This window comes from Brachyhypopomus gauderio, chromosome 13, assembly GCF_052324685.1.
Source record: "Brachyhypopomus gauderio isolate BG-103 chromosome 13, BGAUD_0.2, whole genome shotgun sequence".
Lineage (NCBI taxonomy): Eukaryota > Metazoa > Chordata > Actinopteri > Gymnotiformes > Hypopomidae > Brachyhypopomus > Brachyhypopomus gauderio.
In genome coordinates this window covers 11,667,850-11,694,758 of record NC_135223.1, presented here as the reverse complement: position 1 = coordinate 11,694,758, position 26,909 = coordinate 11,667,850, and the positions used below count along the sequence as shown (strand labels likewise).

General features: G+C 41.1%; 3 protein-coding genes across 4 annotated transcripts; 2 read left to right on the top strand and 1 right to left on the bottom strand.

Moving 5' to 3' along the window:
- Positions 1–1,160: 1,160 nt before the first annotated feature.
- On the top strand, positions 1,161–6,189 carry LOC143473783 (gamma-aminobutyric acid receptor-associated protein-like 1). Its single transcript, XM_076970913.1, has 5 exons — positions 1,161–1,354; positions 2,005–2,094; positions 2,204–2,282; positions 2,526–2,644; positions 5,646–6,189. Exons 2-5 carry the CDS (start codon positions 2,005–2,007, stop codon positions 5,709–5,711), a joined length of 354 nt encoding a protein of 117 aa, XP_076827028.1. The 5' UTR covers positions 1,161–1,354; the 3' UTR covers positions 5,712–6,189.
- Positions 6,190–8,077: 1,888 nt separating this feature from the next.
- Positions 8,078–13,310, top strand: LOC143473782 (CD209 antigen-like protein C). Of its 2 annotated transcripts, XM_076970911.1 has the most exons (7): positions 8,078–8,588; positions 8,833–8,943; positions 10,218–10,316; positions 10,904–11,020; positions 11,224–11,375; positions 11,815–11,915; positions 12,819–13,310. In XM_076970911.1, exons 1-7 carry the CDS (start codon positions 8,492–8,494, stop codon positions 12,940–12,942), a joined length of 801 nt encoding a protein of 266 aa, XP_076827026.1. In that variant the 5' UTR covers positions 8,078–8,491; the 3' UTR covers positions 12,943–13,310. The 2 variants fall into 2 exon arrangements, with proteins under 2 accessions (XP_076827026.1, XP_076827027.1); XM_076970912.1 differs by lacking the exons at positions 8,078–8,588; positions 8,833–8,943 and adding an exon at positions 9,837–10,090.
- On the bottom strand, positions 12,595–26,243 carry trpv6 (transient receptor potential cation channel, subfamily V, member 6). The gene is made up of 17 exons (XM_076970910.1): positions 26,165–26,243; positions 25,531–25,674; positions 25,158–25,255; positions 24,915–25,037; positions 24,579–24,719; positions 23,557–23,655; positions 22,095–22,270; positions 21,742–21,888; positions 21,516–21,595; positions 21,015–21,150; positions 20,721–20,807; positions 20,499–20,575; positions 19,778–19,943; positions 14,614–14,680; positions 14,254–14,522; positions 14,030–14,136; positions 12,595–13,713 (listed from the first exon to the last, which is right to left on the bottom strand). Exons 2-17 carry the CDS (start codon positions 25,644–25,646, stop codon positions 13,455–13,457), a joined length of 2,148 nt encoding a protein of 715 aa, XP_076827025.1. The 5' UTR covers positions 25,647–25,674; positions 26,165–26,243; the 3' UTR covers positions 12,595–13,454.
- Between the last annotated feature and the right edge of the window lie 666 nt (positions 26,244–26,909).

Below are 26,909 nucleotides of genomic sequence, written 5' to 3'. Positions count from 1 at the left end.
TGATAAAACCCTAGAACCTTAAATGACATTGTTATCAGCCAGAAAGAACAGCTGTCCCATCTACAGAGTTATGAAGTAGCCTGTAGTTATCGATTTGATTGGACTGAAACTAGTAAGAAAAGATGGTACTGTAATGGATGAGAAATATATAAAATACACAACATATATATCAGATGTAAGTTTGGATATAAACACCAAGAAAAGACGAATATATGTTTTCTTTGGTCCAATACTTCTTGCTGACTTAAGCCTAGGATGGGTAACAACTACTCACTGCTCATGGCTGATACAAACTACTCTTAGATGGGCTCCAGGCTCTAAGTGTCACAATTTAATTTGTTCTTAATAAAGTGACATGTAGCCTAAGTGTTTTTGATCAGATGACCATTGCAGCAATGAACCTTAATTATGGTTAAACTCTGAGCACAACTTGCATGTCTTATATTAGATTTTTAAATTATAGGACTCTGTAAAATAGACGATATACATCTGTGTGGCTCTCTGTCATTAGTAATTATATTTTTCATAGGAGATGGAGGTAAAGATGTGGGAGGTGCAGAGTACCAGATTGAGGATGTGCTAGTATTTGGGTGGCCAACATGTGCCTCGGCTCATGGCCAATAAGAATGTGGCTCTTCAACGTTTATAAAAAGTGTGTCTTCGCTATTATTTTTCTATTATTGTTATGCTTGTATGTATTGGGCTTATACTGTTTAAAAGAGCCACAAACATGCCACGTAACCAATTAACCAATTATCTTGGGGTGGAAGGGTGAAAAGTCAGACCAATAGTAAAAAAATTGGCTCTGAGTCTCTGACTGGTTGGCTCCCCTTGTGCTAGTGTGTCAATATGTTAGTTGTTAGTATGGACAAAATGGTCAAAAGATTAAAGTCTGGTTTAGATTTTACTCTTGCTCATGCAGAACATAAGGTGCTTCTAGACTTGTACCAAAAAAGACTCGTTGGTCACGTATCACATGATCGCTGAGCTGGCCAAACGTTCCCTTTTTTTGATTGGTCCAGTAGTGACAGACAGTCATTGAACGGCATTGTGTGTTCTCCAATGAAAGCAAAGTAAACAAACTAATACCCCGCCCAAGCCCTTTCTCACACTGGTCTGAGATCCTCTCTATCACAATGTGTTCTCTTATTGGTTGAAACATACATAAAGAGGCGGGACAGTTTTGTTGTTATTTTAGTAGGAGAAGTAAGTTAGTCGACATTTAAAAATAGATTAAGATCCATAAATTAATATCTTAAGGAAACTGATAATATTATTTCATCGACGCTATTATCAAATTGTAGGGAAAGAAAGGATTTCAAACACTACTAAATCCCCTCTTTTGGGTTTAAAGGTAGGTTTACACAACTATCCATAACTGCGCCTCTTGTAACGTTAGCTTACTTCACTATGGTGGTTACAGCTCTGCTACGGGCTACTATAGTTATAATAAAAGTTATGACAACTGTAGAAAATGTACATGTTTATATGTGTAACTAGCTTTATATGTAATGTACGAAATTCTGTAGTATTAGCGCAATATTAACTTATTTGTGTATATAGCAAGACAGTTGATTTCCTCTTTTATTATACTTACATTAGTTAAAAAAAACACTAGCATGTCACGCCACAAAAATATTTGTTAACTGAATCAGCTAGTGGTAGGTTACCGTGTATTCTGTTTTCGTCGTCAAATGTTAAACATCACCTTAAAATGCTATTCGTATGCAGTGTACCATTAGACTTCTTAGGCCATTTAGTTACATCAGATAGCCAAACGTGCATCGAAAGGAAACTACAGGTTGCACCAGAGGTCATAAGCAAAAAGTCTAAGAAAAGCAACAAACGCAATATGAAGTGTTTTGGCATTGCATTGATGGTGCTATTGCATGTGGCATCCGACTGGCACGCTGCGGCCATACGTTGGTGGTCCTATAAGATTGATGTCAGTGGTCCTGGCAGCAACAACAAAGTGCAAAGTGCTTTAATGTTTCTGATCCTTAGATGAGTAGCCAGTACCAGCGCTGTGTTCCGTTTGAGGTCAGAAGAATGGAGGGGGAGAGAGTTCGTGCGAAACATCCAGACAAAATTCCGGTCAGTTTCTCATTGGAAAATCACTTGGAGCTTCTGAAAAGCGTCAGTATTCACACTGATGCCGTTATGTTTCCCTGATGTTTGGTTCTAAATATTTTCATTAAATTAGATAATTGTAGAGAGAGCCACAAGATCACGCGTTCCTGAACTTGACAAAAAGAAATACCTCGTTCCCTCAGATCTCACAGGTGAGTTTGTGCTTCTTCTTTCTTGTCTTTTGTGTGTTACATAAAATACACAAGAATACTTTGTATGAATGGGTACTTTGTTTTTCTCAAATCTACTTTAACATTTGAATTTGTGTTGAGCAAACTATTACAGCAACATCTGTGTGAATGTATTGTTATAAACCCTGTATGAAGTGTCTTTTTTAAATAAAAAACTGCTTTTCTCTCTTTGGCCCCGTCCGTCCTTCTCTCACTCTCTCACAGTTGGCCAGCTGTGTTTCCTCATTAGACAGCGAGTGTCCATGAGGCCTGAAGAAGCACTCTTCTTTTTTGTGAAAAACTCTCTCCCACCCTCCAGTTCCCCTCTTGCTGCCGTGTATGAGGTAGTCCACACTGTAAACACACTTGCACATTCACACGAGTTTACAGTACATTTGACTCCCACACTCATAGGTGTCTTAAGAAAACTCAAGCTTTTTCAACAGTTGTCTAAATTTCTCGTACCACACTAGTAACTCTAGAAAATTTCCATATGTGCACAAACACATACACATATACTGTACATACACTCTACAACATAAGTCTGTTTAACAAAAATTGTTTCAAGTTAAAATCAATTGTATTATAAGTATAGATGATGTATATTGAAAACCAGTCAGATTTGACAGACCAAGGTGAAATTGCAGGCTCCATTGTAGAAACGATGTGAAACAGAAGTGATGGGATGAAGTTTTCAAATAAGTGTAATCACAAGCCAAAAGTATTTATGGATGCTTGACAGCCTGTCTGCTAGACCACTGTGTAAAATAACTGCCAGAAATTTTTCTTTTTCGTTCTCTTATATGCTGCGTTTAATCCATTTTGACACCACATGGCAAGATAGATTTCATAGCACATTTCATGCACAAAGACAATTGTGCTACACAGTGACATATTCTAATAAATTAATAATAACAAAGCTTATTGCATCCCTTGATTCAATATCTCAGTAAAAGTTAAAAATGCAAAAAAAAGTCCAGTTTCATGTCATCTCAAGACTGGAATACTGAAAGCCTCTCTTGGGAGGCCTGCCTGCACTTAACATTAGACCCTTCCAGCTGATTCAGAATGGAGACGCACAAGTTATATTCAGTCTTCCCAAGTTCACACACATCACTCCTATGCTGTGCTCCCTCCATTGCCTTCCTGTAGTCATGTGTATCAGATTTACAACCCTTGACATTTGCCTACAAACCCAAAAATAGTCTTGCTTCCTGTAACCTGCAAGTGCTTGTCTCCCCCTGCGTTGTACCTCACTGCCTTCGTGTCTTTAGCACAGCACAACTTCACTCACAGCCCATTTGGAGACAGTTAAACATGCCTCATGACATGTTTCTGTACCAGCACCTAGATCAGGGATGGGCAACTGGCGGCCCGCGGGCCGCACACGGCCCTTGTCCTCACTCAGTGCGGCCCGCAAATAGATCAATAATAATTTAATAATTAAAAGAAAAAAAACCGATAGAGTAGGACTTTTTTGTTCTTGTCACGTAGGGCTACGCCCCCCTCTCCCGTGTCGGTGTTGTTCCTTGCCCGGTTATCCCGCCCTGCGTGTCTGTTGTCCTGGTTTCCCTCTGTCTGCCACACCTGTGTCGTCATTGTGTTCAGTTGTGTCTAGTTTAGTCCTGTGTACTTGTATCTCTGTGTTTCACTCGTTGTCGGTTATTTGTGGTTTTTTGGTTTTGTGGATTATCTGTCATCGCTGTTCTGGTATTTTCCTTCTCCGTTGTGTTTCTCCGTTGTGAATGTCTCTCCTGTTACGACTCCTGCCTGTCCTGTTGACCATTTGGACAGCTCTCCCGTTTTGACCCGTGCCTGTACAAATGACTTCGCCTATGGAATTCCCTTTATTATATCTCGCTCTTCTCAGCGTTTGTGTCCGCCTCCTCGCTCCGCAGCGCACTACAGTTCTTTATGAAGGAGTTCAAATTCCTTTTTGCACTTTTTTATTAAGCAAATTTTTTGTCTTTATTGCTTATTAAGGACATGTTAATGCATTTATATGCAGAAAATAGATGTATGTTGGTGCAATAAACATACAGATCTGAATTCATTTAAAATGTGTTCTTATTGAGAATAATTTGTAGTGTCTTTCATATCCAATTATTTGAAGTGCGTGGTCATGTGGCCCTCCAATTATAGTGCTGAAAAAAATTTGGCCCTCTTTATCATGGAAGTTGCCCATCCCTGACCTAGAGGGTGAAATGAACTTCCACTGTTTTTCTGTACACCAGAGTCTCTTGGTGTCTTCAGACGTAAACTAAAAGCCCACCTCTTCGAGAAGCCAGATTCTGATGGGAAGGTGGAGCAATGTAGTTTTACTACAGGACTGTAAAATGTGTTACAGTTTCACTCAGGGGAGTAGCTACGTGATATGCACACTGCTGTCACTTCCAAAAAGATAAAATAAAAAATTAGAGGACGATAAATGGTCTTATAGTAATAATATAAATACAACACCAGACTTGAGTGACATGAGGTACAACAAAACTAAAAGCCGCCATGAGTGCCTCGATACTTGAGGAAATCCTTTTCCACAGGATATAATGGAATATTTACATTCATGTCGATTTGCACAGGATTAATATAATCCTGTGCAATATATATATTATATATATTATATATTTATATAATATATTTTAATGGCTCATTTTATAAAAATAACCCCAAGATAAGTTTGTAGGCATGTACCAAACATAGTGTAGAGATTTTTTTGGATGTTGAATGATTTCTTGAAAAGTCTAGCTGTCTCTGAAAAATAAAACTAACAATTGTAAAAATAACGAATAATAAAAAATAAATAAGCAAACATAAAAATTGGCTCAGAACAGTAAAGATTGAAAAAGACTGGCGATAATTACTCCACTTTTACCATGAAAGATAACGTAATAATTACGTTACTCCATTTTTCCATGTAAACTTAATCTCCCATCCTAATGGGGCTTTAGAGTATCACCTCACTGTAGAGCACATCTGGGGACTCTTACAGCTGGAAGCCCATGGGGAGCAGCCCTTCCAGTTAAGAGGAGCTGGAAGGAGACATTTCTGATGATTGACAGAATATTTCTCCAGGCATTTGTGCTGCGCTGGTATCATCCATGCTCAGGCTTGCACCTGTCATAATGCATAGAACTCGAAAAACAAACATGAAATTCCACCAGTGAATGCTGTACTAACTTTTAGTGTAGTTGCTTTTAACATACAAACCCTCACTTACAGCTCACTTGCCAACAAGTTAATTCCTTGTTCTTTAACTAAAAACAAGTAAAATGTTTTGTTCAACATTGTTCTGCAGCCGTAGTCTCTGTTTGGACTCTTATCTGCCTCTGTCCATATTTCTTTCAGGAACACCACGAGGAGGACCTGTTCCTGTATATGACCTACAGCAATGAGAGCGTGTATGGTGCCTGAGGGGTTGAATAAAGGGGGAGGGGGGGGGGGGGCAGAGGGTGAGAGAGAGGGAGGGATGAAGGGAGGGAGGGTGAAGATGGAAGCAACAGCAGATGAGAGTTCAGAGACTGTTTGACCATTATTATGCCATGTTGAATAACAGTAAGGTCAAAATGCATTATGTTGTAGTCTTTTTAAGGTTTTTTGTGTCTAAGAAGAAGGGTTTCTGGGGTGTTTTGACTATGCTCAGCTATGGTAGTAAAGTATTCTGACTTTGAAATAAGATGGATAAGACAGTAACAAAGAACAAAAAGGCAGAAAGGGGACCTTGTAAAAAGAAAGTATAATGTTTTCCCACATTTCCATGACTCTTTCCTCGGAGTGAGTCATCTGTATTTAATGCAAATAGTATTTTTTTTGTAAAAAAATCTATGATACATTTTGTGAAAAATAAAAAAGTTCAGAAAATACACAATGCTGAACTTCCTGAGTTCCGTGAGATATTTGTGGTGCCACTATTTTGTAGACTGGTGAAGGATCTTTTCTTGAAGGTTATCAGGTGAAAGATGTTTAGCAAGCAGACACAACATTGTAACAGCTCCTCTTCTGCGACTCCTCTCCCTTTTGTGTCTAATCAGTGTTTGTTTTGATTGTGTGTGTGTGTGTGTGTGGATCTGTTTGTGTTTTTGCCACACCCACTTGCTGTATACAATTAGTTTTCATCTTGGCTGTGTCTGTGTGTGCGTGTTGGTGTGTGTGTGTGTGTGTGTGTGTGTGTGTGTGTGTGTGTGTGTGTGTGTGTGTGTGTGTCTGCCACATCCCCACATTATGTGCCTCACCTGTGTCATTTCACCCTCGTGTTACTGTATGTATTTAAACATTTGTTTGTGTAGTAGTTTTTGTCAGTCTTTGATCTAGCGTAATTGCTGTATTGTGTGATTACTTTCGCTAAGTGTGTTTTTGCCGCACCTTGCCTCGGCATCCTGCCTTCGGCTCAAAACATGACAAACACTGTGCCTAGAAAACAAGTCAAAGACAGAGACGTTCTATTTGATATGTCAGTTATATGCTGCATATTGAAAATAATTTGACAGTGACATGTGTGCTTAGTTGAGGCATGTTGTCAGTTTGAGTAGGGTGGTTGTAATTCAAAAACAGCTTAACTGGGTGTTATAGTATACTGGGTCTTAGTAAAAGAGCCTCCAGTTTCTTGAGGAATGAAAGAGGTAGAAATTGGTTGTACACTCCGTTTTGTTTAACTGTGTCTACTTTAAAATATTTTGTATATGTTGTTTCTTGGTGCAGAGTTGTCAAGTGGTTATAGAGGCTGGTCCAGTGGATTGAAGAGTTTCTCCAAGATTTTGTAGCATACAACATTGGAACAAATGTGGGATATACAAATGAAAAGAAAAAACTAAAGTATTTACACATCTGGTGGTCAACCTATTGAGTAACAAGTCTACTCATAAGTGACTCTGAATAGCTTGACATCTCTAGCAGTCACTAGTAAGATGGTAAATCTGTTAGCCAGAAGGATACACAGATTAAACATTTTTCCCCGTACAGAGACATAACAATAAAACACACTTTTCTGAAAATAATTTCCCTACTGTGCTCACCTGGGTGCCTTTATACACATGACCCTGCACCTCTGGGTCTAGAATGTTCCATTATAGCTAAGAGGATCAAACGGATGAGCAATTTAAAATATATTTTCCAGAGATGTCTTACATGTGTACACAAATAAATGTAACATATAAACAGTAACCCATGGGTACTGATGCGACATTAAGGAATATACATTTTCATTATCAGGTCAAGCACATGAAGTCTTTTGTTTTTTGGAGACTCCCCTCCTAGGACAACTATGGTAGCACCCAACCACCTAAAGGTGAGTGCACCTGCTAGTGGCTCAGTTTTCCTGGGTGAACCTGGTAAGTGCATCACTCCCATTTACACCTCATACAGGGTGTCATTTCACAGATGTTTATTACCATGTCCTTTGCACCTGTCCCCATTAAACTCTGTAAATAAAAATGTTGCTGATAAGATCAAAAACTGTTCCTGGGGGCCATGGCTAGTTTAGTGAAGTCTTATCACCATCGGCTGTCCTGTTAGACTGTGTAGTTGCTTAGTGCACAAATGCAGCTACTAATTGGTTCTCACTAAATATCAATTTCTGCCATTTAGTTTGGTTGTTTCTTAGGGTTTACAAGTTACTCTTATAGGTTGTATAACAAGTAAAAGCAAAAGTAACATTATTTATAATGTGCTACTTTTCCATCTGGTGTTGACAAGAGGAATATGAGTTCCTCTTCTGAACATTACGGATTCAGCTTTAATCTCATTTTGCCCTGTACTCTCACTCAGTCTTTACCTTCGGATATTCAAATTCGGCCGCCGTATCTTTGTCTCCTGACTGACTACTCATCAATCATAACCTTGGTATTTTTTTATGAATTGCAACAGTGAAAAGAAGAGAGAAGTGGTGGGATGGTGAGGTGGTTTACAAATGTGATGAGGAAGTGTGGAGTGTGCAAAACTAGGGGATAAGTTAGCAGTGTTCATGTTGCTGGGAGTTCTTCTGAATGCTGCCTCTTGGACTTCAGTCAAGGAGAGCAAAACTGTGGTACTTGTGATATATACATGTGTGGTGCCTATTGCCATAGATTAGTTGTGCTGAAGTAGGTTGGTAAACAGGAGAAGAAGTGACGTTACATAAGTGTTTTTATGTCCAAGACTTGCGCACCATCAGGCACCGAAGGGAAAACGAAACATACAAAACACAAAGAGGCAGAGACATGGAGAAAGGCACAGAGGTGGAGATGGAGCAGATCAGCCTGACAGAACAGAGTGAAGATGAGGATGTAACGAAGGACACAGGGCAAAAGACTCAAGGTAAAACACGTCAAGACAGCAGCTTGCCTGCACAGTATAGTTAAAGAATAGTTTTCAATGGCAGTATTCCAGCTGGTAAAGAGGTACCTCAGGTTTTGTGAAACGTTTCAATAATTGAAGCTACTTTGTTTTGATGCAGTTTTGGCTTTGGCTTATCTGTCAATGATCATGATTATATATTTTTAATATTTGTATTTAAATGGAAAAAAGTCAATTTGCTCTTCTCTATTCCTTTTCTCAAAAGACAAGAAAGAGACAAATGAAAAAGAGAATGAGTATTCTACACTGAACTGTCCAACTGGAGATATCTATTATTCGACTGCAAATCCCACTTCCTATTCAAAGCAGCATGAAGGTAATGAATATTACAGATTTTATTTTAGTTTTTTGCCATCAACACAGCCAATTATTATATACAATCAACAATATAATCATTCTACAAGATTCCTGCTTGTAGAAAAACACAAAACAACTGAAACAATGATGAAAAATATACAATTTCTTATGCAGAAATATTTCAAAAGTGAGCTTCTCAAAATGAAAAGAGGAACAAAGACTGGAGTGAAAGAGAGAACCATTGAGACACAACATTGCATTCTATCTGAGAAGTAAAACTGATATGATCATTATGATCCTTCCTTTAACCATGACAAATTCACGTGAAAAATATGATTTATTTTAAAAGAGGGGGGAGGGGGTTGGGGGTGGAACAGTGGATACTCAGGGAAGGACGTATTCTGAAGGAACGTATTCTGACCTCCCACAGAATATCAGCAGTTTGTCCTGAGAGCGGTTTAACGATCTAACACCCTGCCATCTTCAGCATTCAACACTCCATCCTTGTGGTTGGAGTGCTAAGTAGTTATAATTTTGACACACACTTTTTCACACACTTTCACATTTTTAGACTGATTGCCTTCTTCCTACTGCAACACTTTCTAAAACGACCATGCAAAACGCAGTGTACAGAAAACAGAATTATTAATGCTATTTTTATAATAATTACTTTACTATATTATTACTGCTACCATTGCTACCGGTAGCCTAACAACCACAATTTTTAAAAGTCTGACTAAGAATGTTTCCCCGGAAGACAGGCGCATATCCTTTGCCTGGGCCATAGTCTACAGAATGTGTCCTCAGATTACCGCATGACACTCGTCCTTGAGAGACACAATCTACAGTAGCGACCCGCGCGCCACAGGGACAGAGCGCGCACTGTTATGCAGATAAATCGGGACAGGCCACCCCGTTGCTATAGAGACAGGGGGCAGTTCCGAGCTCCTACGCAGCATAAAACGCACAGAGAGCAGCTTGTGTACGGCAGGTTTTGTTGCCTTAGCGTGCTACTAGAGCATACTAAAAGGACATTACATCCACTGAGCTTAGAGTCATGTACGTTAAATTCTGTAATTTTGGAAACTATGTTGATACGAAAGAAGGAGTATCGGGTGAATCAAAGGACTTGAAGAGCTGTGTTGCACAGAAACAACAGTGCCCAGGTGAAGACTGTATCAACTCGCCCACAATAAATAACTTTAGTTTGATTCCAATAGCGTGATACCATTTGTGTTTCCTCACTTTCCTCAGCGACGTTATTTGTCTAATTTCGTTTCCCTTTTTGTTAAGATGTTAACGGGAGAGTCCGTTTGTACCGGAGAATGTCCGTCGCTCTTCTCCTTCTCTGTGTCCTGTTACTGGCTGTGGTTCTTGCGTTGGCCATTAAGTGTAAGTACCATTTTATTACCGACATGTTTTAGTTTACATATAAAGTAGGCCTACATCTGAATTAACTTGTAATAATGCTTCAATATGTTCAATAGCATCGCTAGTCCCCTGGTTTCTCCCCCAGCGTTAGCTATCAGGCTCGTCACGTCTTTACAATAGTAAGAATTGGATGCTAGAGTTATTAAAGCAACTAGATACCCAATCTAGAATCTAGGTGAAACTTCAAGAAAAAAACATCATAATGGTATTAAAGTGAATCTAGGGTCTTGTTTAGTGGAACAAATGCAAAGTACAGTTTTAAAAAGCTTGTGTGATCAAATAACTTAATGAGACGAGATGCATCATCAAATATATATTTTTTGTTGTAGCATCCAAATTAAGTGTAGAAAGAACATCTGGTAGTTTGGAAGTTTGGTGGATAAATAGAGATTTAATTGCGGATTTTTGATACCAGGGTAGTACCCTCCTGTATTACACACACCAGAAACACCAGAAAAGGCAACTGTAGTCTGAAACATATTGTAATTGGTAGCTGCCACTGCTATTATGATAAAATGTATCGTTTTTTCTTGGTGTCCATACCTCAGTGACTGAAGTGCAGACCAAGCAGGAGTGTCCAGATGTAGACAGGACAACTACGGTGGAGGGTTGGAGCCGTGAAAAATGTGATCTCATGTACCCAAGATTGGCCCAAGAAGACAACGGTGAGCCAGTCAAGTATTAACACAGTCTTCTATCAAATGTCTCTTTATCTACATTAAAATGCCTGCTGAGTCTTTAAATACCGCACTTGGTGTTCACTTCCGATGGCATATTTACGGTAATGCTTCATTGCCTTTGTTTAAGCTTTTACTCTTTGTTTGCATTATTTGTGGGCTTCATGATAAGTAATCTCTCTCCCTTGCAGGGCATCTGTGCTCTGAGTGTGGGAAGGGCTGGCTGAAGTTTGAGGACTCCTGCTACTTCCTGTCTAAGTATCGCCTTACCTGGCAGGAGAGTAGGGATCAATGTCAGAAGTGGGGCGGAGACTTGGCTGTCATCATCAATGACCGTGTTCAGGTCAGCCTGCCAGCCAATCAATGGGGGTGTAAAGATGCACAGTGACACAGTTAATCACAATTCAGAAATGTGCAAATGGTTTATTAATGCTATCTTGTGCAGTTGCATTGTTTGAACATCAGAGGTCATATTTGACCTTTAAAATAGCACATTTTGATACACTAGCATGTTATAAACCTGTATTTTTATACTGATTTCTGGTGAATGCTTATAAGAAAAATGTGCATATTTGTGTATTTCTGCACTTAAGAAAAAACATAGGTTTTGTTTCAAATGTCAAGAACTTGTGAGTCCAGTATTGTAAATGGAATTGAATTGTGAACACTTGCATTATTACACCCCTACCAATCAACCAATCAGTCAAACTCAAGTAGTCTTCACAACTGAACAACCTTTTTGTGTGCTGCTGGTGATTATATCTGATTATATTTTGCTTTAGACTTTTCTGACTGAAAAAGGACTCATGTTCTACTGGATTGGCCTCCATGATCTAGGAAGACAGCAGTGGACCTGGATCAACAACACTGCCCTAATCAAGAGGTAAGAGACATGTAGATCACAGGGAAGCCTGGTCTTTCATGTATTTTACAACTTCGGTGAACTTTACATGTTTATAAATTGCACCATGAAATTATATTTGCATATCTTTATACTAACATGTTATAAGGCATTTATACATGCTTACTGATAGTTTGCAAATGGTGAATAAAATACCAACGTCTGCTTGACTCGCTGGAGCATGCAAGCGTCAGGCTGGTGGGTAGCCTCCACCTCTGCATGTCTGCTTTGAAACCCCTTAGGTATTGACGGTGCAAGTCAGGGCGAAAAAACGTCACCGGCTGGAACTTTTTACAAAATTCACCATTGCGAAAGAAGTGCAGGTGTGGTTTAGAGTGGCAGGCACAAGTCTCTTGGGTGTAAAACAGTGGCCACGGTTGGTGGCAGGTATGCGTGCGAGAGTAATGTAATGTGATTTGAAAATAAGAAAGTGATGTGCTGTCTGTGCATTGCGGTTAAACCCTGGAAAATTTTAGTCATCTTGGGAAACCTAAATGTGCTTCTGACTCAACAGGTAATCTACTGCTGCATTGGCTTCAGCCCTGTGTTCAGAATGTCTGAGCAAAACGGATGTTCATTACATCAGCATGAAGGTTGCGCTTGTGCCAACAATAAACCTTTTTGGTTGGATAATAGATGTAAGAGACAGAGCTGAGCAAGCTTGTTTTTATAGAGCAGTTTTATTCTCGAGGGAAACAGTTTTGGGTTTCCTCCAAACAATCTATTCAGCTCATCAGTTAATAATCAGGCCCTTTGGAGGCTGAATGAATGTTGTCATGGCTGCCAAATCAATTGTTAAGTGCAGAGGTTTCCCAGTACCAGTACTGGTAAAATACTGGTATGGAGTAAAAATAGTCAAATAGAGCCATTCCTTCTTTATTGCAGCTACTGGGGCCGGCCCCCTGAAGATGGCCAGTGTGCTTTCCTGAGAGGACAGAAGTCACCCCAGAACAATTGGTACTCAAATCCATGTGCAGTAAACTCTCATTACGTCTGCCAGAAAGGTTAAAGATGGAAATTCATGAACCTTGACCACCTCACACATCAGTCACATCTGCCTAATCATCTAATCATTCAATCCTATTTTACATATGCAGATCAGCCGTAGCTCAGAATCAACGCATGAATTCACACTAGAAGCAAATCCTGTTCTGTGATAAACAAGAAATCAGTGTATTTTTAGAGTTGTTAGCTGTGTAGTGGCCTAGATCAAACAAGACGTACCAAGTGAATTCTTTTAAAGTGGCACTGTGCTTATTTTATTGGTCTATCATGTTTTTTAATTGCACTGATTTATATATATACTGTATTTCAAAATATAGCTGCCTTTTATATAAGACATCTTTGCCTTTTACAATTAAAAAATATTACTGTGTGGTCAGTGGTCTGTGATTCTTTTTTTTTTTTACCGTATGTATTTCCTATATGAGAATACCAAATATAGCGGTATTCAAAGAAGGAAATAATTCAAGATTTTAGACTTTACAGAATCAGCATCCCCTCAGTACATCTGATCAGATTTCAAACATATTTCATTTCAAGAGAATCCATGCACTCCTCTGTTTCTAGCTGTGTGCTAAGAAAGCTCTGACGAATGATGTCCCAGTGGAGCTCTGACTTCCTGTTGGGCTCAGATCTGGTGTGCACTTGTGGCTCCTCCGCAGCGCCCCTATCGCTGCTCTTCTCTGGCTCCTGCTTCTCATCTGCTTCATCGGGTTTGGAGAACATGTTTACATAGCGTCTCATCTTCTGTAGAAGCTGGTCGGTGCGCTCCTCCACTCTGGAATACATCTGCTGTTAAGTCTCGATTCACTAATAACGTGTGGGAAGTTCTTTCATGCTGGCAAATACAGTACCACATATATAACACTTTTAAAAATATTTAATAGTAGCATCTATAAAAAGAATTAATAGTAGCATCTATGTGTTTGTAATTCTGCTTGGTACATGTTTGATACTATGCCAATCACGAATAAACACTTGTAGCTGAACTAACAGAAAATAATTTTTAAAATTTCATATTTTTAAATTGTACTACTGATCAGAAAAATCATGATTGCCCAATCCCACCCAAAACATCCAGCCCTAATTCTTACCTGAGGTACCAGTGGTCTCCCAAGCCATAGAGCAAGCCGCATTCACCCAGCCGTGGCCAAAGGTACCGAGGTAGCCTCTGCTCCAACATGAGGGTGGTGGCCACCACCTACGGACAGCCCACAGGTAAATATCCCATGCAACCCATTACAGTCACACACATCCACTTCCATGGAGGCTCCCGCCGCCACCTCCACCACACCAATCCGTGGCTCGGCTGACCCACCTGGGTCCTCCAGAGCTCGTCACGCTCCTGCCCGACGCGCCACTGCGTGTCGCTCATCATGGCCGTGAGGAGGCTGATGAGGAGCAGGTGGGAGACCACGCTGAAGCAGCCGTGCACCACATGCACGACGGGATGGGTGTAAACGGTGTGGTCGACGGGCAGATCAATCAGGCCTATGGTCAGCTCGAACTCGCTGAAGAATGTGATGGGGAAGGAGCGATATTGCGGCACGGACAGCGGCTCCTGAGTCATGTACCATACCCAGAGAGCTGACGGGGGCACACGGGACACCTCGTGTCAGTCCATAGAATATACAGAGCGATTAGTACTTGAGATATTGGATCAGGGAGTTGAACTCACCTGTGGAGAATCCTGTGATGGCAATGAGACTCAACCACATGAACTTTGTTAGGTCTCCAAATATAATCTGCAAAACCGATGCAATAGAATTAGCTGCCGCAATGTATTCAGAAACAACCTCATTGCACTGTGTCAAGGACTCTGCTCGACTGAAACCAGTTGTCAGAAATTCTACCTGTGGAATTGTATGATAATGTCACATGATCAAAAACACCTAAAACCTACAGTTTTAGCTTGTTATTATTCAGAAGTTATAACTTTACAGTATGCTATGTGAAATTGCATCACATCAGCACATTTAATGCATTGTAACATGAGATGCCTTTGCAGATGACAACACTGGTCAATTTTGCTTCCTGCAAAAAATGTCCGTTTATGTATTTTTGTATGCTGAATCTAAATATCAACCATTGCTTGTTCAGGTGTGCTCACATATCATTATGTATAGTATGGAAAAGCAGTACCAAGGAAAGTGAATCCCCTCTGTGTTTACAGTTTGAGACACTGAATACAAAAATCATACACTGTACATTTCAGAAGTCTTCTTCTTCTTCTTCTTTCGCCAATTCCCGTTTAGGGGTCGCCACAGCGGATCAAACTCCTCCATCTGGCCCTGTCCTGAGTGTCCTCCACTGACACACCAGCCACTCTCATATCCTCTACCACTGCATCCATAAACCTCCTCTTAGGTCTACTTCTCCCCCTCTTGCCCAGAAGTTCCATCCTCAAGACCCTCCTACCAATATACCTTTCCTCCCTCCTTTGTACATGACCAAACCATCTCAATCTCGCTTCTCTGACTTTATCTCTAAAACATGCTACATGTGCTGAACCTCTAATAAACTCAATTCTGATCCTATCCTTCCTCGTCAAATCTCGTTCCTCCAAATGAGAATCTCATACAACATAGCAGGTCTCACTACTGTGTTATAGATCTTTCCTTTCATTCTAGCCAACACCCTTCTATCACAGATCACCCCAGACACTTTATGCCATCCACACCACCCTGCCTGCACTCTCTTCTTTACCTCTCTTTCACTTCCTCCATTACTCTGTACCCTCGACCCTAAGTAGGTAAACTCGTCAGCCTTCACCAAATCAACTCCTTGTAACTGGACCTGTCCACCGTCTGCCCTCTCATTCACACACATACTCTGTTTTACTCCTGCTCACTTTCATTCCCCTGCTCTCCAAAGCATATCTCCATCTTTCCAAGCTCACCTCCATCTGCTCCCTAGCCTCACTACAGATCACAATGTCATCAGCAAACATCATAGTCCAAAGGGACTCCTACCTAACCTCGTCCGTCAGTCTGTCCATGACAATTGCGAACAGGAAGGGACTTAGAGCTGATCCCTGATGTAGTCCTACCCCCACTTTAAACCCTGTCATTCCTACCACACATCTCACTGCTGAAAAACTGTTCACATACATATCCTGCACTACCCTCACATACTTTTCTGCTACTCCTGACTTCCTCATACAATACCACAGCTCCTGTCTCAGTACTCTATCATAAGATTTCTCTAAGTCAACAAACACACAATGTAACTCCTTCTGTCCTTCCCTATACTTCTCCATTAACACTCTCAAAGCAAACATAGCATCTGTGGTGCACTTAGCTGGCATGAAACCATACTGCTGCTCACAGATCTCTACCTCTCCTCTAAGCCTAGCTTCCACTACTCTTTCCCAGATTTTCAGGCTGTGACTGATCAACTTTATTCCCCTGTAATTACTACAGCTCTGACCGTCGCCCTTATTCTTGGAAAATCGGCACCATTATGCTTTGTCTCCACTCCTCAGGCATCTTCTGACCTTCCAAGATTCTGTTAAATAACCCAGTCAAAAACACCACTGCTTTCTCTCCCAAACATTTCCATGTCTCCACTGGAATATCATCTGGTCCAACTGCTTTACCACACTTCATTCTCCGAATTGCAGCCCTAACTTCCTCCTTGCTCACCTGGGGCACTTCCTGATTCACAACCTCTACCTCTTCTAACCTTCTTTCCCTTTCATTCTCTTGATTCATCAGTTCCTCAAAATACTCCTTCCACCTTCCCAAGACACTCTCCTCACCAGACAACACATCTCCATCTTAGGATGATATCCTTTATCATCCTAACCTGCTGCACATCCTGCCCATCACGGTTTCTCTGTCTGGCCAATCTGTACAGATCCTTTCCCCCTTCCTTAGTGTCCAACTTCTCATACAGCTTGCTATATGCCTTCTCTTTAGCTTCTGCCACTGCTCTCTGTGCCTTATGACACATCTCCTTGTACCTCTGTGTACTTTCTTCATTTAGCTGAAAATCCCAATTCTTTTTAGCCAACCGCTTTCCTCTCAAACTTTCCTGAACTTCCTCATTCCACCATCACGACTCCTTGTCTATCTTCCTCTGTCCTGGGGTCACACCAAGTACCTTCCTGATCACATCCCTCACTGCATTTGAAGTCTCATCCCAGGTATCCAGAACACCACCACCATTACCCAGTACCTGCCTCACCTCACCCCTGAATATTACACCACAGTCCTTTAACTTCCACCACCTGATCTTAGGTTCTGCTCTCACTCTCTTCCTCTTCTTCACCTCCAAAACCATCTTACATATCACCATCTACATCCTACATATCACCATCTACATCCTACATATCACCATCTACATCCTACATATCACCATCTACATCCTACATATCACCATCTACATCCTACATATCACCATCTACATCCTACATATCACCATCTACATCCTACATATCACCATCTACATCCTACATATCACCATCTACATCCTACATATCACCATCTACATCCTACACATCACCATCTACATCCTACATATCACCATCTACATCCTACATATCACCATCTACATCCTACATATCACCATCTACATCCTACATATCACCATCTACATCCTACATATCACCATCTACATCCTACATATCACCATCTACATCCTACATATCACCATCTACATCCTACATATCACCATCTACATCCTACATATCACCATCTACATCCTACACATCACCATCTACATCCTACATATCACCATCTACATCCTACACATCACCATCTACATCCTACATATCACCATCTACATCCTACATATCACCATCTACATCCTACATATCACCATCTACATCCTACATATCACCATCTACATCCTACATATCACCATCTACATCCTACATATCACCATCTACATCCTACATATCACCATCTACATCCTACATATCACCATCTACATCCTACACATCACCATCTACATCCTACATATCACCATCTACATCCTACATATCACCATCTACATCCTACATATCACCATCTACATCCTACATATCACCATCTACATCCTACACGTCACCATCTACATCCTACATATCACCATCTACATCCTACATGTCACCATCTACATCCTACATGTCACCATCTACATCCTACATATCACCATCTACATCCTACATATCACCATCTACATCCTACATATCACCATCTACATCCTACATATCACCATCTACATCCTACATATCACCATCTACATCCTACATATCACCATCTACATCCTACATATCACCATCTACATCCTACATATCACCATCTACATCCTACATATCACCATCTACATCCTACATATCACCATCTACATCCTACATATCACCATCCTATGCTGTTTAGCTACACTCTCCCCTGGTAACAACTTACAATCACTAACCTCTTTCAGGTTTCGTCTCCTACAGAGGATATAGTTGACCTGTGTGCATCTTCCCCCACTATTATACGTTACCCTGTGCTCTTCCTTTTTCTTAAAGTAAGTGTTAACTACAGCCATCTTTATCCTTTTAGCAAAATCTACCACCATTTGTCCTTCTGTATTCCTTTCTTTAACACAATATCTACCCAACACCTCCTCATCACCACTGTTCCCTCCACCAACATGTCCATTTAGATCTGCTCCAATAACCACTCTCTCTTCTTTAGGAACCTGCAGAACAACTTCATCTAACTCTCTCCAGAATTCTTCTTTCTCCTCCACATCACATACCTGAGGAGCATAAGCACTGATGACATTCATCATCACCCCATCAATCTCTAACTTTACACAGAACACCCTGTCACTTACTCTCTTTACCTCCACTACACTCTTACTAAACTCATCCTTCAGGATTACCCCTACTCCATTTATCTTCCTGTCTACACCATGATAGAAGAGTTTGAAGCCATCACCAATGCTCCTGGCCTTGCTCCCCTTCCACTTGGTCTCCTGTACACACAGTATATCTATCTTCCTCCTCTCCATCGCATCAGCTGGCTCTCTCTCTTTACCTGTCATAGAGCCCACATTCAACGTACCAACTCTAACCTCCACCCTCCTGCTCTGCTTCCTCTCCTTCAGCTTCAGAACCCTCTTCCCCCCTCTCCCCCTCCTTGTCCCAACAGTAGTCCAATTTCCACTAATGCCCTGTTGGACAACAGCACCAGTGGCGGTCGTTGTTAACATGGGCCTCGACCGATCCAGTATGGAATTTCTGTTTTTGATCTGCATCATTTGATTTGGCGCAGTTTTTACACCGGATGCCCTTCCTGACGCAACCCTCCCTATTTATCCGGGCTTGGGACTGTGTCACGTTGTGGGGGGGGGGCCTGCAGGTCGCCCCCGTTTACAGCGGCAGCTGTCCTGTTTTGGTCACGTGATGTTCGTCCCTCAGGTGGGCGGGACCCGTGATCCGTCTCACCTGAGGGTTGTTTGTTCGTCTATATATGTCTTGTCTTTGTACCAGTTGACTGCTGGTTATTATTTCCTTAATCTGGATCTATGTCACGGGTTTTTGGTTTGCGCACTTTCAATTAAACCATCCTCTTTCCCTGAGACTTGGCGTGATCGCTTCCTTTTTAGTTGCTCACCCTGCCCGTCACAGACTGGCACTAAAATAGACTGGTGTGTGCACCCTAGTGGCTAGGTTACTGTACATTTCAGAAGTAAATCTGGATAAATTTAGGTGTAATCATATTGATAATTATGTAATATAAAACATTCTAAAAGGAGATTTACGTTCAGCAAAACAAATGCTTCTATTCTACATCTTTGTATTTCATTTTGGGAAGCAAAATAATAATAAGACAGAAGCAGAAAGTGGGACATAGCTAAAAAATCACCTTTTGAATCACGATGACAAATGGCCCAAGCATTTCAAAACCTCGGGCGAAGTACAAGACGTTGCACCACCCGAGAACCAGGCACAGAGACATCAGCACGGTCTCCCCTACCGTCTCAGTGGTCCTCAGCACACACAGCGCCACCACCAGCACTGCATAAATGATCCTGTGGACATCAGGGGGACAGTGGGACAGGGAGTTATATGTTCCTATGGTCTGATACAGGCAGGAACCCTCACATGGGGGGTTCTGCACAATGTTTTTTTTTGGGGGGGGGGGGGGGGGGGGACCATAGGAGAGGACAGCACTGCAGTAGCCTGGATGTATTGGGTGAATGAGAATTTCAGTGTGACATTCAGTTACTGAGTATGCAAGAGACGGATGCGATCTAGAAATGTTATTAAGATAGACTAAAATTCCAAGGCATTTCAGAAAAAAAACTTTAGTTCCTCATTTCTTGTTTTTGTGAGACTTTTGTAAGACTCTTAAATCTGTCTGTTCTTTAACAGTGTCATCCATGCTGCTGCAGAGTATCTCTAGTTATAATATTCTAATGGCTTGTAGAAAATTTTTTTTCTTTACATACTTTACATTTACATAGATTTGTTTCTTTACATATAATTCAATGGTGAATACAAGTTTAGCTATTTTCGGTGTTTACATAGCACACCCAGCTCCTTTACAATCACACACACAAGGAAATTTCCGCAATAAGACTTACAGAGTGGCATGAAAAGGACCTCCAAGAGCTGATTGGCCAAAATAGCGCTTTACTCCTACTCTCAGGATGTCTGGGATCTAAGGCATAGAATGAAAAAAGATTATGTGCTTTTGAATTCAGACTTCACTAATATCACGTGACATCACTAAAGCAATGTCTGAACGAGAGTAGCTGTGATCCAACTGTAAGTGTGAAGCTATTTGTTGTTAAGATTGTGCTGACCTCCAGCAGCAGAATGATGAAGGCTCCTACCACACTGATGATCTCACCTGCCAGGCGCAGGTGATCTGAATAGGTATTGTAACTTTCCTGCACACACACACACACACACACACACACACACACACACACACACACACACACACACACACACACACACACACACACACACACACACACACACACAATTATCACTGTGCAGGAAGGAGATCAACTATCAATTTGCAGGATAATTCATATCACACATATTTAAGAACATTTGGTGATTTATCTCTCTGAAAATGCACACTTGCACACCTGGAGAGTTTTCTGTATCATGATGGTATAGTCATTGTCAGCTTTCGTGTAGTTCACAGGAATGTCCTTTAGGGGGCGGTTCATACAACACAAAGTGAAGGTCCCGATGTACAGTAAGTACACCAGCAGCAACAACCTGGCAGCACGTCAGCAGAGCATTGTGTCAGGATTTTCCGATTGTCCAGCATAAAAACGACACAGCAAGAGACCAGCGCATTAACCCTGGTTATGAACACTTTGTTTACAAAATACACTTCTGGTTTGATAAGATAAATTAAATGAATTTTTCCAAAACAGTTTTTCCCTCAAAAGGCAGATGATCTCTGGTATAGTCTAAGAAATATTAGACATGTGGAAAAGCTGAGCGCTGCATTATCTCGATTCTAATGCTCTGCGTGCAACGGAAGAACCTTGTCCTCAACACAGATTCCTGTACTGCTGACCCATGTCATGCGACCTGACCATGACACATCTGCAGACTGCCTGTGTATGATTGGTCACCTGAAGTAATATTTCCCATACAGATTCCACTTCAGGTTAATGAGCTGCTGCACTGGCGTCACCTCTAGGATCCTCCTCGCCTGTGAGCAAGACGAAGACAGCACATATAGCACGTAGGACTTGTGAAAAAATGCGCCCAACTGAAATGCTTTAAAGGCGCTAGCTCAGGAGAGGCTGCAGTGGCGCACCCTGGCCTGTAGGTGTCAGTGCTCGCTTTGCCGCGCACCTCTCTTTTCTTGCTGCAGGCGATAAGCTGGAGCACCGATACATCGTCCGCCCGGGAGTCAATTTCAGTGAGGTCATAGAGGTAAGAGGTCAAAGGTCCCAGCTTCCACTGGACTATGCGTCGGCGGTTCACCAGGTGCTGAAAAACCTGTTCGTGTGTAAGAAACGCGAGAGAAATGTCATCAGTCCTCTCACACAACATTTTGCCTGTAATTTCATTTGTGAGCCACTTACTCTCTTGTATTACCAGCTTGTGGTTTAAAGAAGATGCATCTTAGCCTGTTGTGTAAGTTCCACATTTATGTATCACAATTCTGCATTTAGTACTAATTCGATTTACAGACAGTTGCTCACCACAACATTGCCTTTCTTGGCAGCGAGTTTGAAAGGTGTGAGGCCTCTATAGTTGGGCACCATGTCCAATGGGACAGTGGTGTTCTTCTCCGCCTCATGCTTCAGCAGGAATTCCATTATGTCACACGCAATAATTTTGTTGGGCTGCAGAACCAGGATGTGGAGAAGAGTATTGCCTGGTTGAGAGAGAGATGAAATGAGAAAGGTTAAAAGTGTATAGTAGGCCTATAGTATATATATATGTGTTAACACACACACAGACTCACTGACTCACTGGCCACTTTATTAGATACACCTGTCCAACTGCTCATTAATGCAAATGTCGAATCAGCCAATCACATGGCAGCTACTCAATGCATTTAGACATGTAGACATGGCCAAGACGAACTGCTGCAGTTCAAACCGAGCATCAAAATGGGGAAGAAAGGTGATTTAAGTGACTTTAAGTGAACGTGGCATGGTTCTTGGTCTGTGTATTTCAGAAACTGTTGATCTACTGGGATTTTCACGCACAACCATCTCTATGGTTTACAGAGAATGGCCTGAGAAAGAGAAAATATCCAGTGAGTGGCAGTTCTGTGGGCGAAAAATGTCTTGTTGATGCCAGAGGTCAGAAGAGAATGGCCAGTCTGGTTTGAGCTGATAGAATGGCAACAGTAACTCAAATAACCAGTTGTTACAACCGAGGCATGCAGAAGAGCATCTCTGAATGCACAACACGTCGAACCTTGAGGCAGATGGGCTACAGTTGCAGAAGACCAGACCGGGTGCCACTCCTGTCAGCTAAGAACAGGAAACCGAGGCTACAATTTGCACAGGCTGAATAGAAACCTGATCTATCTGGTTGAGTCTTGAGTTCTGCTGCCACATTTGGATGGTACGGTCAGAATTTGGCATCAACAAACTGAAAGCATGGATCCATCCTGTGGTGGTGGTGCAATGGTGTGGGAGATATTTTCCTGGCACACTTTGGGCCCATTAGTACCAACTCAGCATCGTGTCAACACCACAGCCTACCTGAGTATTGTTGCTGACCATGTCCATCCCTTTATGACCACAGTGTACCCATCTTCTGATGGCTACACCCAGCAGGATAACGTGCCATGTCATAAAGCGCGAATCATCTCAGACTGGTTTCTTGAACACAACAATGAGTTCACTGTACTCGCCTGGCCTCCACAGTCACCAGATCTCAATCCAATAGAACACCTTTGGGATGTGGTGGAACGGGAGACTCACATCATGGATGTGCAGCTGACAAATCTGCAGCAACTGCACGATGCTATCATATCAACATGGACCGAACTCTCTGATTATTTCCAGTACCTTATTGAATCTATGCCACGAAGGATTAAGGCAGTTCTGAAGGAAAAAGGGTGTCCAACCCGGTACTAGTAAGGTGTTCCTAATAAAGTGGCCGGAAATGTGCTTCACAATAATCTGAAGTAGATCTTGGTCTTACCGAATGTGTCCTGAGCCCGGATGTTGGCTCCAGCCTTTATCAACATGGACATAATGCTTTTATTGCCTGTGCAGCTTGCGAATGCCAGGATGTGCTCACCTAAATACAATATCAAACACATTTTAGCCCAGTTACTTTGAAAAGTCTTTGAGTTTTACACTCTGTTTGACCCTGTTTGTAAAGCTGACTGATACTGAAACCACAGTCTAGTTCCAAGACCAGACCAGAATTCTCTTAACATCAACTAAAAAGGAAGAACTTAAGATTCACAGACATGAGTTAATTCAAGCAAGACCAGAGTCCTCATTTTCCCTCTGATGCTGATTGGTATATGCTCATCTTTTTGATGTAGCACAAAGAGGCTAATCCTTTATCCCGGGGTTACGGGCACGGCTCATTTGACAGCTTCCACAGTTATTTACATACACTTCTAATCATTGCTATTTTTTCCAAAGAACATGAAGAAAGCCTTCATAAGGCACAAATTTTCTATCTAAATGGATTTATAACTGTAGAAGTGCATTAATAAACATACAGTAATCCCACTTTTTAAAATAGATTTTGACTGAGAGCAGCTAAAAAAAATCGAAGTCAGTCGGTCTCAGTCAGCTCTGTGTTAACACTCATGTCTAAATTGTATCTCCCTGCATATACCTGTGAAAACATGCCTCCCAAAAACAGATAAAGCCCAAAAGGCAAAAAGGTAGAAGTTGGTAATCCTCCCCAGTGAACACGGGCACGTATTGGACCTGATTTAAGTGATAAACAATCCTGGATTTGTTGAAAGGCGACATGTCTTAGAGTAATTATTTTTGAGTACTGATCTATGCATTCTGAGCATTTACGTCTGAGCATTTACTTCTGAGCGTTTTTCGTCATGGGCGGTTCCCTTGGAACCACATACGTGTGAATTAGATGGGCCTAAGACACAGTAAATGACCCACTCCCATTAATGCTATAAAATGGACTCTGTAAAATCTTTCTTTTCTTAAGTTATTCAAGTCTAATATAATGGAATTTACCGTAATAGATTAGCCCTTTTGGCCGTTTGCGGAAGTACAGGCCTGTTGCCCTGGGTGTAGACACATCAGCCCCTCTCTGGATGAGCTGCTCCACAAGATTAAAGTTCTGGTTCAGGACAGCGATGTGAAGGGCTGTTATACCTGCAAGAAAAGCACAAAATGTTCCTCACACCTCACCAAAAAAAACAATATAATGAGCGTTATTCACAGGCTCTTTAGATCTAAGTCAGAGGTTTTACATTTATATGTCCATATTTTTATTTTATCTCATCTCCTTATACACCTGAAAAACTCAAAATATGGTGTGTCTGTGTACAAATGTGTGTGTGTGTGTACCTTGATACAGGTCAGTGGTCATGGGCTCATTGATAAGTTCCGGCGCTCCCTCCATTAGTTCCACTGCCGCTTCCAAATTTTCATGCATTATAGCCACATGTAGAGCTGTCTCACCCAGCGCACCTGAAACACACACACACACACACACACACACATGCACATCACTCAGGCTTTTAACTCACACCTGCTTTGCAAATGTACCATCAGCACAGTGCTGTGAGCTGAAAGGGCAGGGCCCATCACCTCTCTCAAAGATGTTGGTGGTGGCACAGTCCAATAGTTTCTTAACACACCCGACATTATTTGTTTTTGTTGCGTAAAATAAGGGGATGTCACTTTCTCTGAAAGACAAAAAGGGCAAAGGGTGAAATTCAGCTGTGATCCGGATGATGGATCCTGGGTTTAGCATGTTTTATTTGTAAAATTGCTAATAATTACTCACATACATGCTAATTATTAAGTATTTCAGTTTGTTTCATGAACAGGGAATCTTGTTTGTGTTAAATCACAATTTTGATGGAGATTTGCTTTTTAACATCACAAACTACATAGTATAATCTTCCTCCTAATACAGATACAGCTGCAACTTCAGCAGTACGTGTGCGTATAAAAATACCTTTTGGACTGAAGAAGAAAAATTTCATCCAACATTTCTTGCCATCCTTTTTTGTTATGGCAGCGAAACCTAAGCTGACTCCACCAGTGGTTGAACCGAGACAAAGGCGGAGTCATGGTGACAGCGCTGCACCAATTGAAATGACTAACAGGATGGGCAATAGAAAAGATGGACAGTATGTAAGATTAGAGTGGCAAATATCCTACAAACATTTACCTGAAAAGCATAAAATAATGTTAATTCTCACTCATAAAAATGCACTTAAAAGAGTCTGGTAATTTTTTAATGCAGCAAATTATAATAAAAAAAAAGTTATTATTATTATTATCCTATTTTGCTTAATGCACTCTTTAGTACATTTGGTACATTTCGTACTACATTTGTTTAATTCTTAATATTAGAGGTAAAAATATATGCAGCAACACAAAAGTAAACTACAGCGTGAAAGATACACACCTGACACACCTATCACACTTCCATTATCTCATTACATGTCAATTTGGTCAGGAAAAATATAATAAATGCATGATAAATACATGTGTGTGTGTATATATATATATATATATATATATATATATATACACACACACACACAATATATATAACACCACATTACTTTACTTTAATGTCTTACCTTCTGGAAAGTTTTTAGGTTCCACAAAATTAGCAATTATAAAAGAAAAAAGAGCATCAAATGTTTTTGAGAGCCTTTGTCAACACACAACAGTAACTGCTTGAGTTATGTGTCAGCTGTATTTATGTGGTGGTGGTGTTTCACGTGCAGATGAAGGGCAGTGTCACAGAGGGGGAGGGGGAAGAGATGGTAATATGCAAATCAGGATAGGTGAGGGTCTAATAATTGGACAGTAATGGATAGAGACGGTAATGAGGCTGTCATTATCAAAAGCTGTTAGATAAATCAAAGGGGGGAGTGCTAGGGGAATGTTCCCATTTCTAAACTAGCCCCCTAGAATGTGACAGAATGTGGTCACCACCCAGGTACTTTCTAGGATTACTAAACTTATTTTTATGAATGAATAAATCATTTTTTTTGACAATCTAGACAAGGCTGCATAGCTGCAGACTACTTGAAAAATGAAATGGTCGCCTTTGTAGCCGACCTCCCAAAAGGTTTCTAGACGATTAGAAATCTAGCAGCCTAGCAACCACCATAGAGACATTACCAAAAAGTAGCTTGGTCGACACTTTACAAAATGATCTGATTAAATGCCAACAAACCCGTCTGAAAGATGCTGATTGGCACCATGATGACCACTCACTCAGATTAACTTCAGGATCTGGCACGTTAACTTTGTTGTGGAATTCTGGTTATAGGAAAGACTTGTCCCACTGTGGTCTCTGGAAGGGCAAAGCCAGAA

What these genes read in the sequence shown, in the direction of transcription:
- LOC143473783 (XM_076970913.1), top strand. Translation starts at nt 2,005, where the DNA reads ATGAGTAGCCAGTACCAGCGCTGTGTTCCGTTTGAGGTCAGAAGAATG. An exon ending in AACATCCAGACAAAATTCCG is followed by an intron (nt 2,095 to 2,203) that starts GTCAGTTTCTCA and finishes TCATTAAATTAG; the next exon opens with ATAATTGTAGAGAGAGCCAC. An exon ending in CTCTTGCTGCCGTGTATGAG is followed by an intron (nt 2,645 to 5,645) that starts GTAGTCCACACT and finishes TATTTCTTTCAG; the next exon opens with GAACACCACGAGGAGGACCT.
- LOC143473782 (XM_076970911.1), top strand. Translation starts at nt 8,492, where the DNA reads ATGGAGAAAGGCACAGAGGTGGAGATGGAGCAGATCAGCCTGACAGAA. An exon ending in CACAGGGCAAAAGACTCAAG is followed by an intron (nt 8,589 to 8,832) that starts GTAAAACACGTC and finishes TTTTCTCAAAAG; the next exon opens with ACAAGAAAGAGACAAATGAA. An exon ending in CTATTCAAAGCAGCATGAAG is followed by an intron (nt 8,944 to 10,217) that starts GTAATGAATATT and finishes CTTTTTGTTAAG; the next exon opens with ATGTTAACGGGAGAGTCCGT.
- trpv6 (XM_076970910.1), bottom strand. Translation starts at nt 25,646, where the DNA reads ATGACTCCGCCTTTGTCTCGGTTCAACCACTGGTGGAGTCAGCTTAGG. An exon ending in CACCAACATCTTTGAGAGAG is followed by an intron (nt 25,038 to 25,157) that starts GTGATGGGCCCT and finishes TGTGTGTTTCAG; the next exon opens with GTGCGCTGGGTGAGACAGCT. An exon ending in AAAAGGGCTAATCTATTACG is followed by an intron (nt 23,656 to 24,578) that starts GTAAATTCCATT and finishes TATTGTATTTAG; the next exon opens with GTGAGCACATCCTGGCATTC.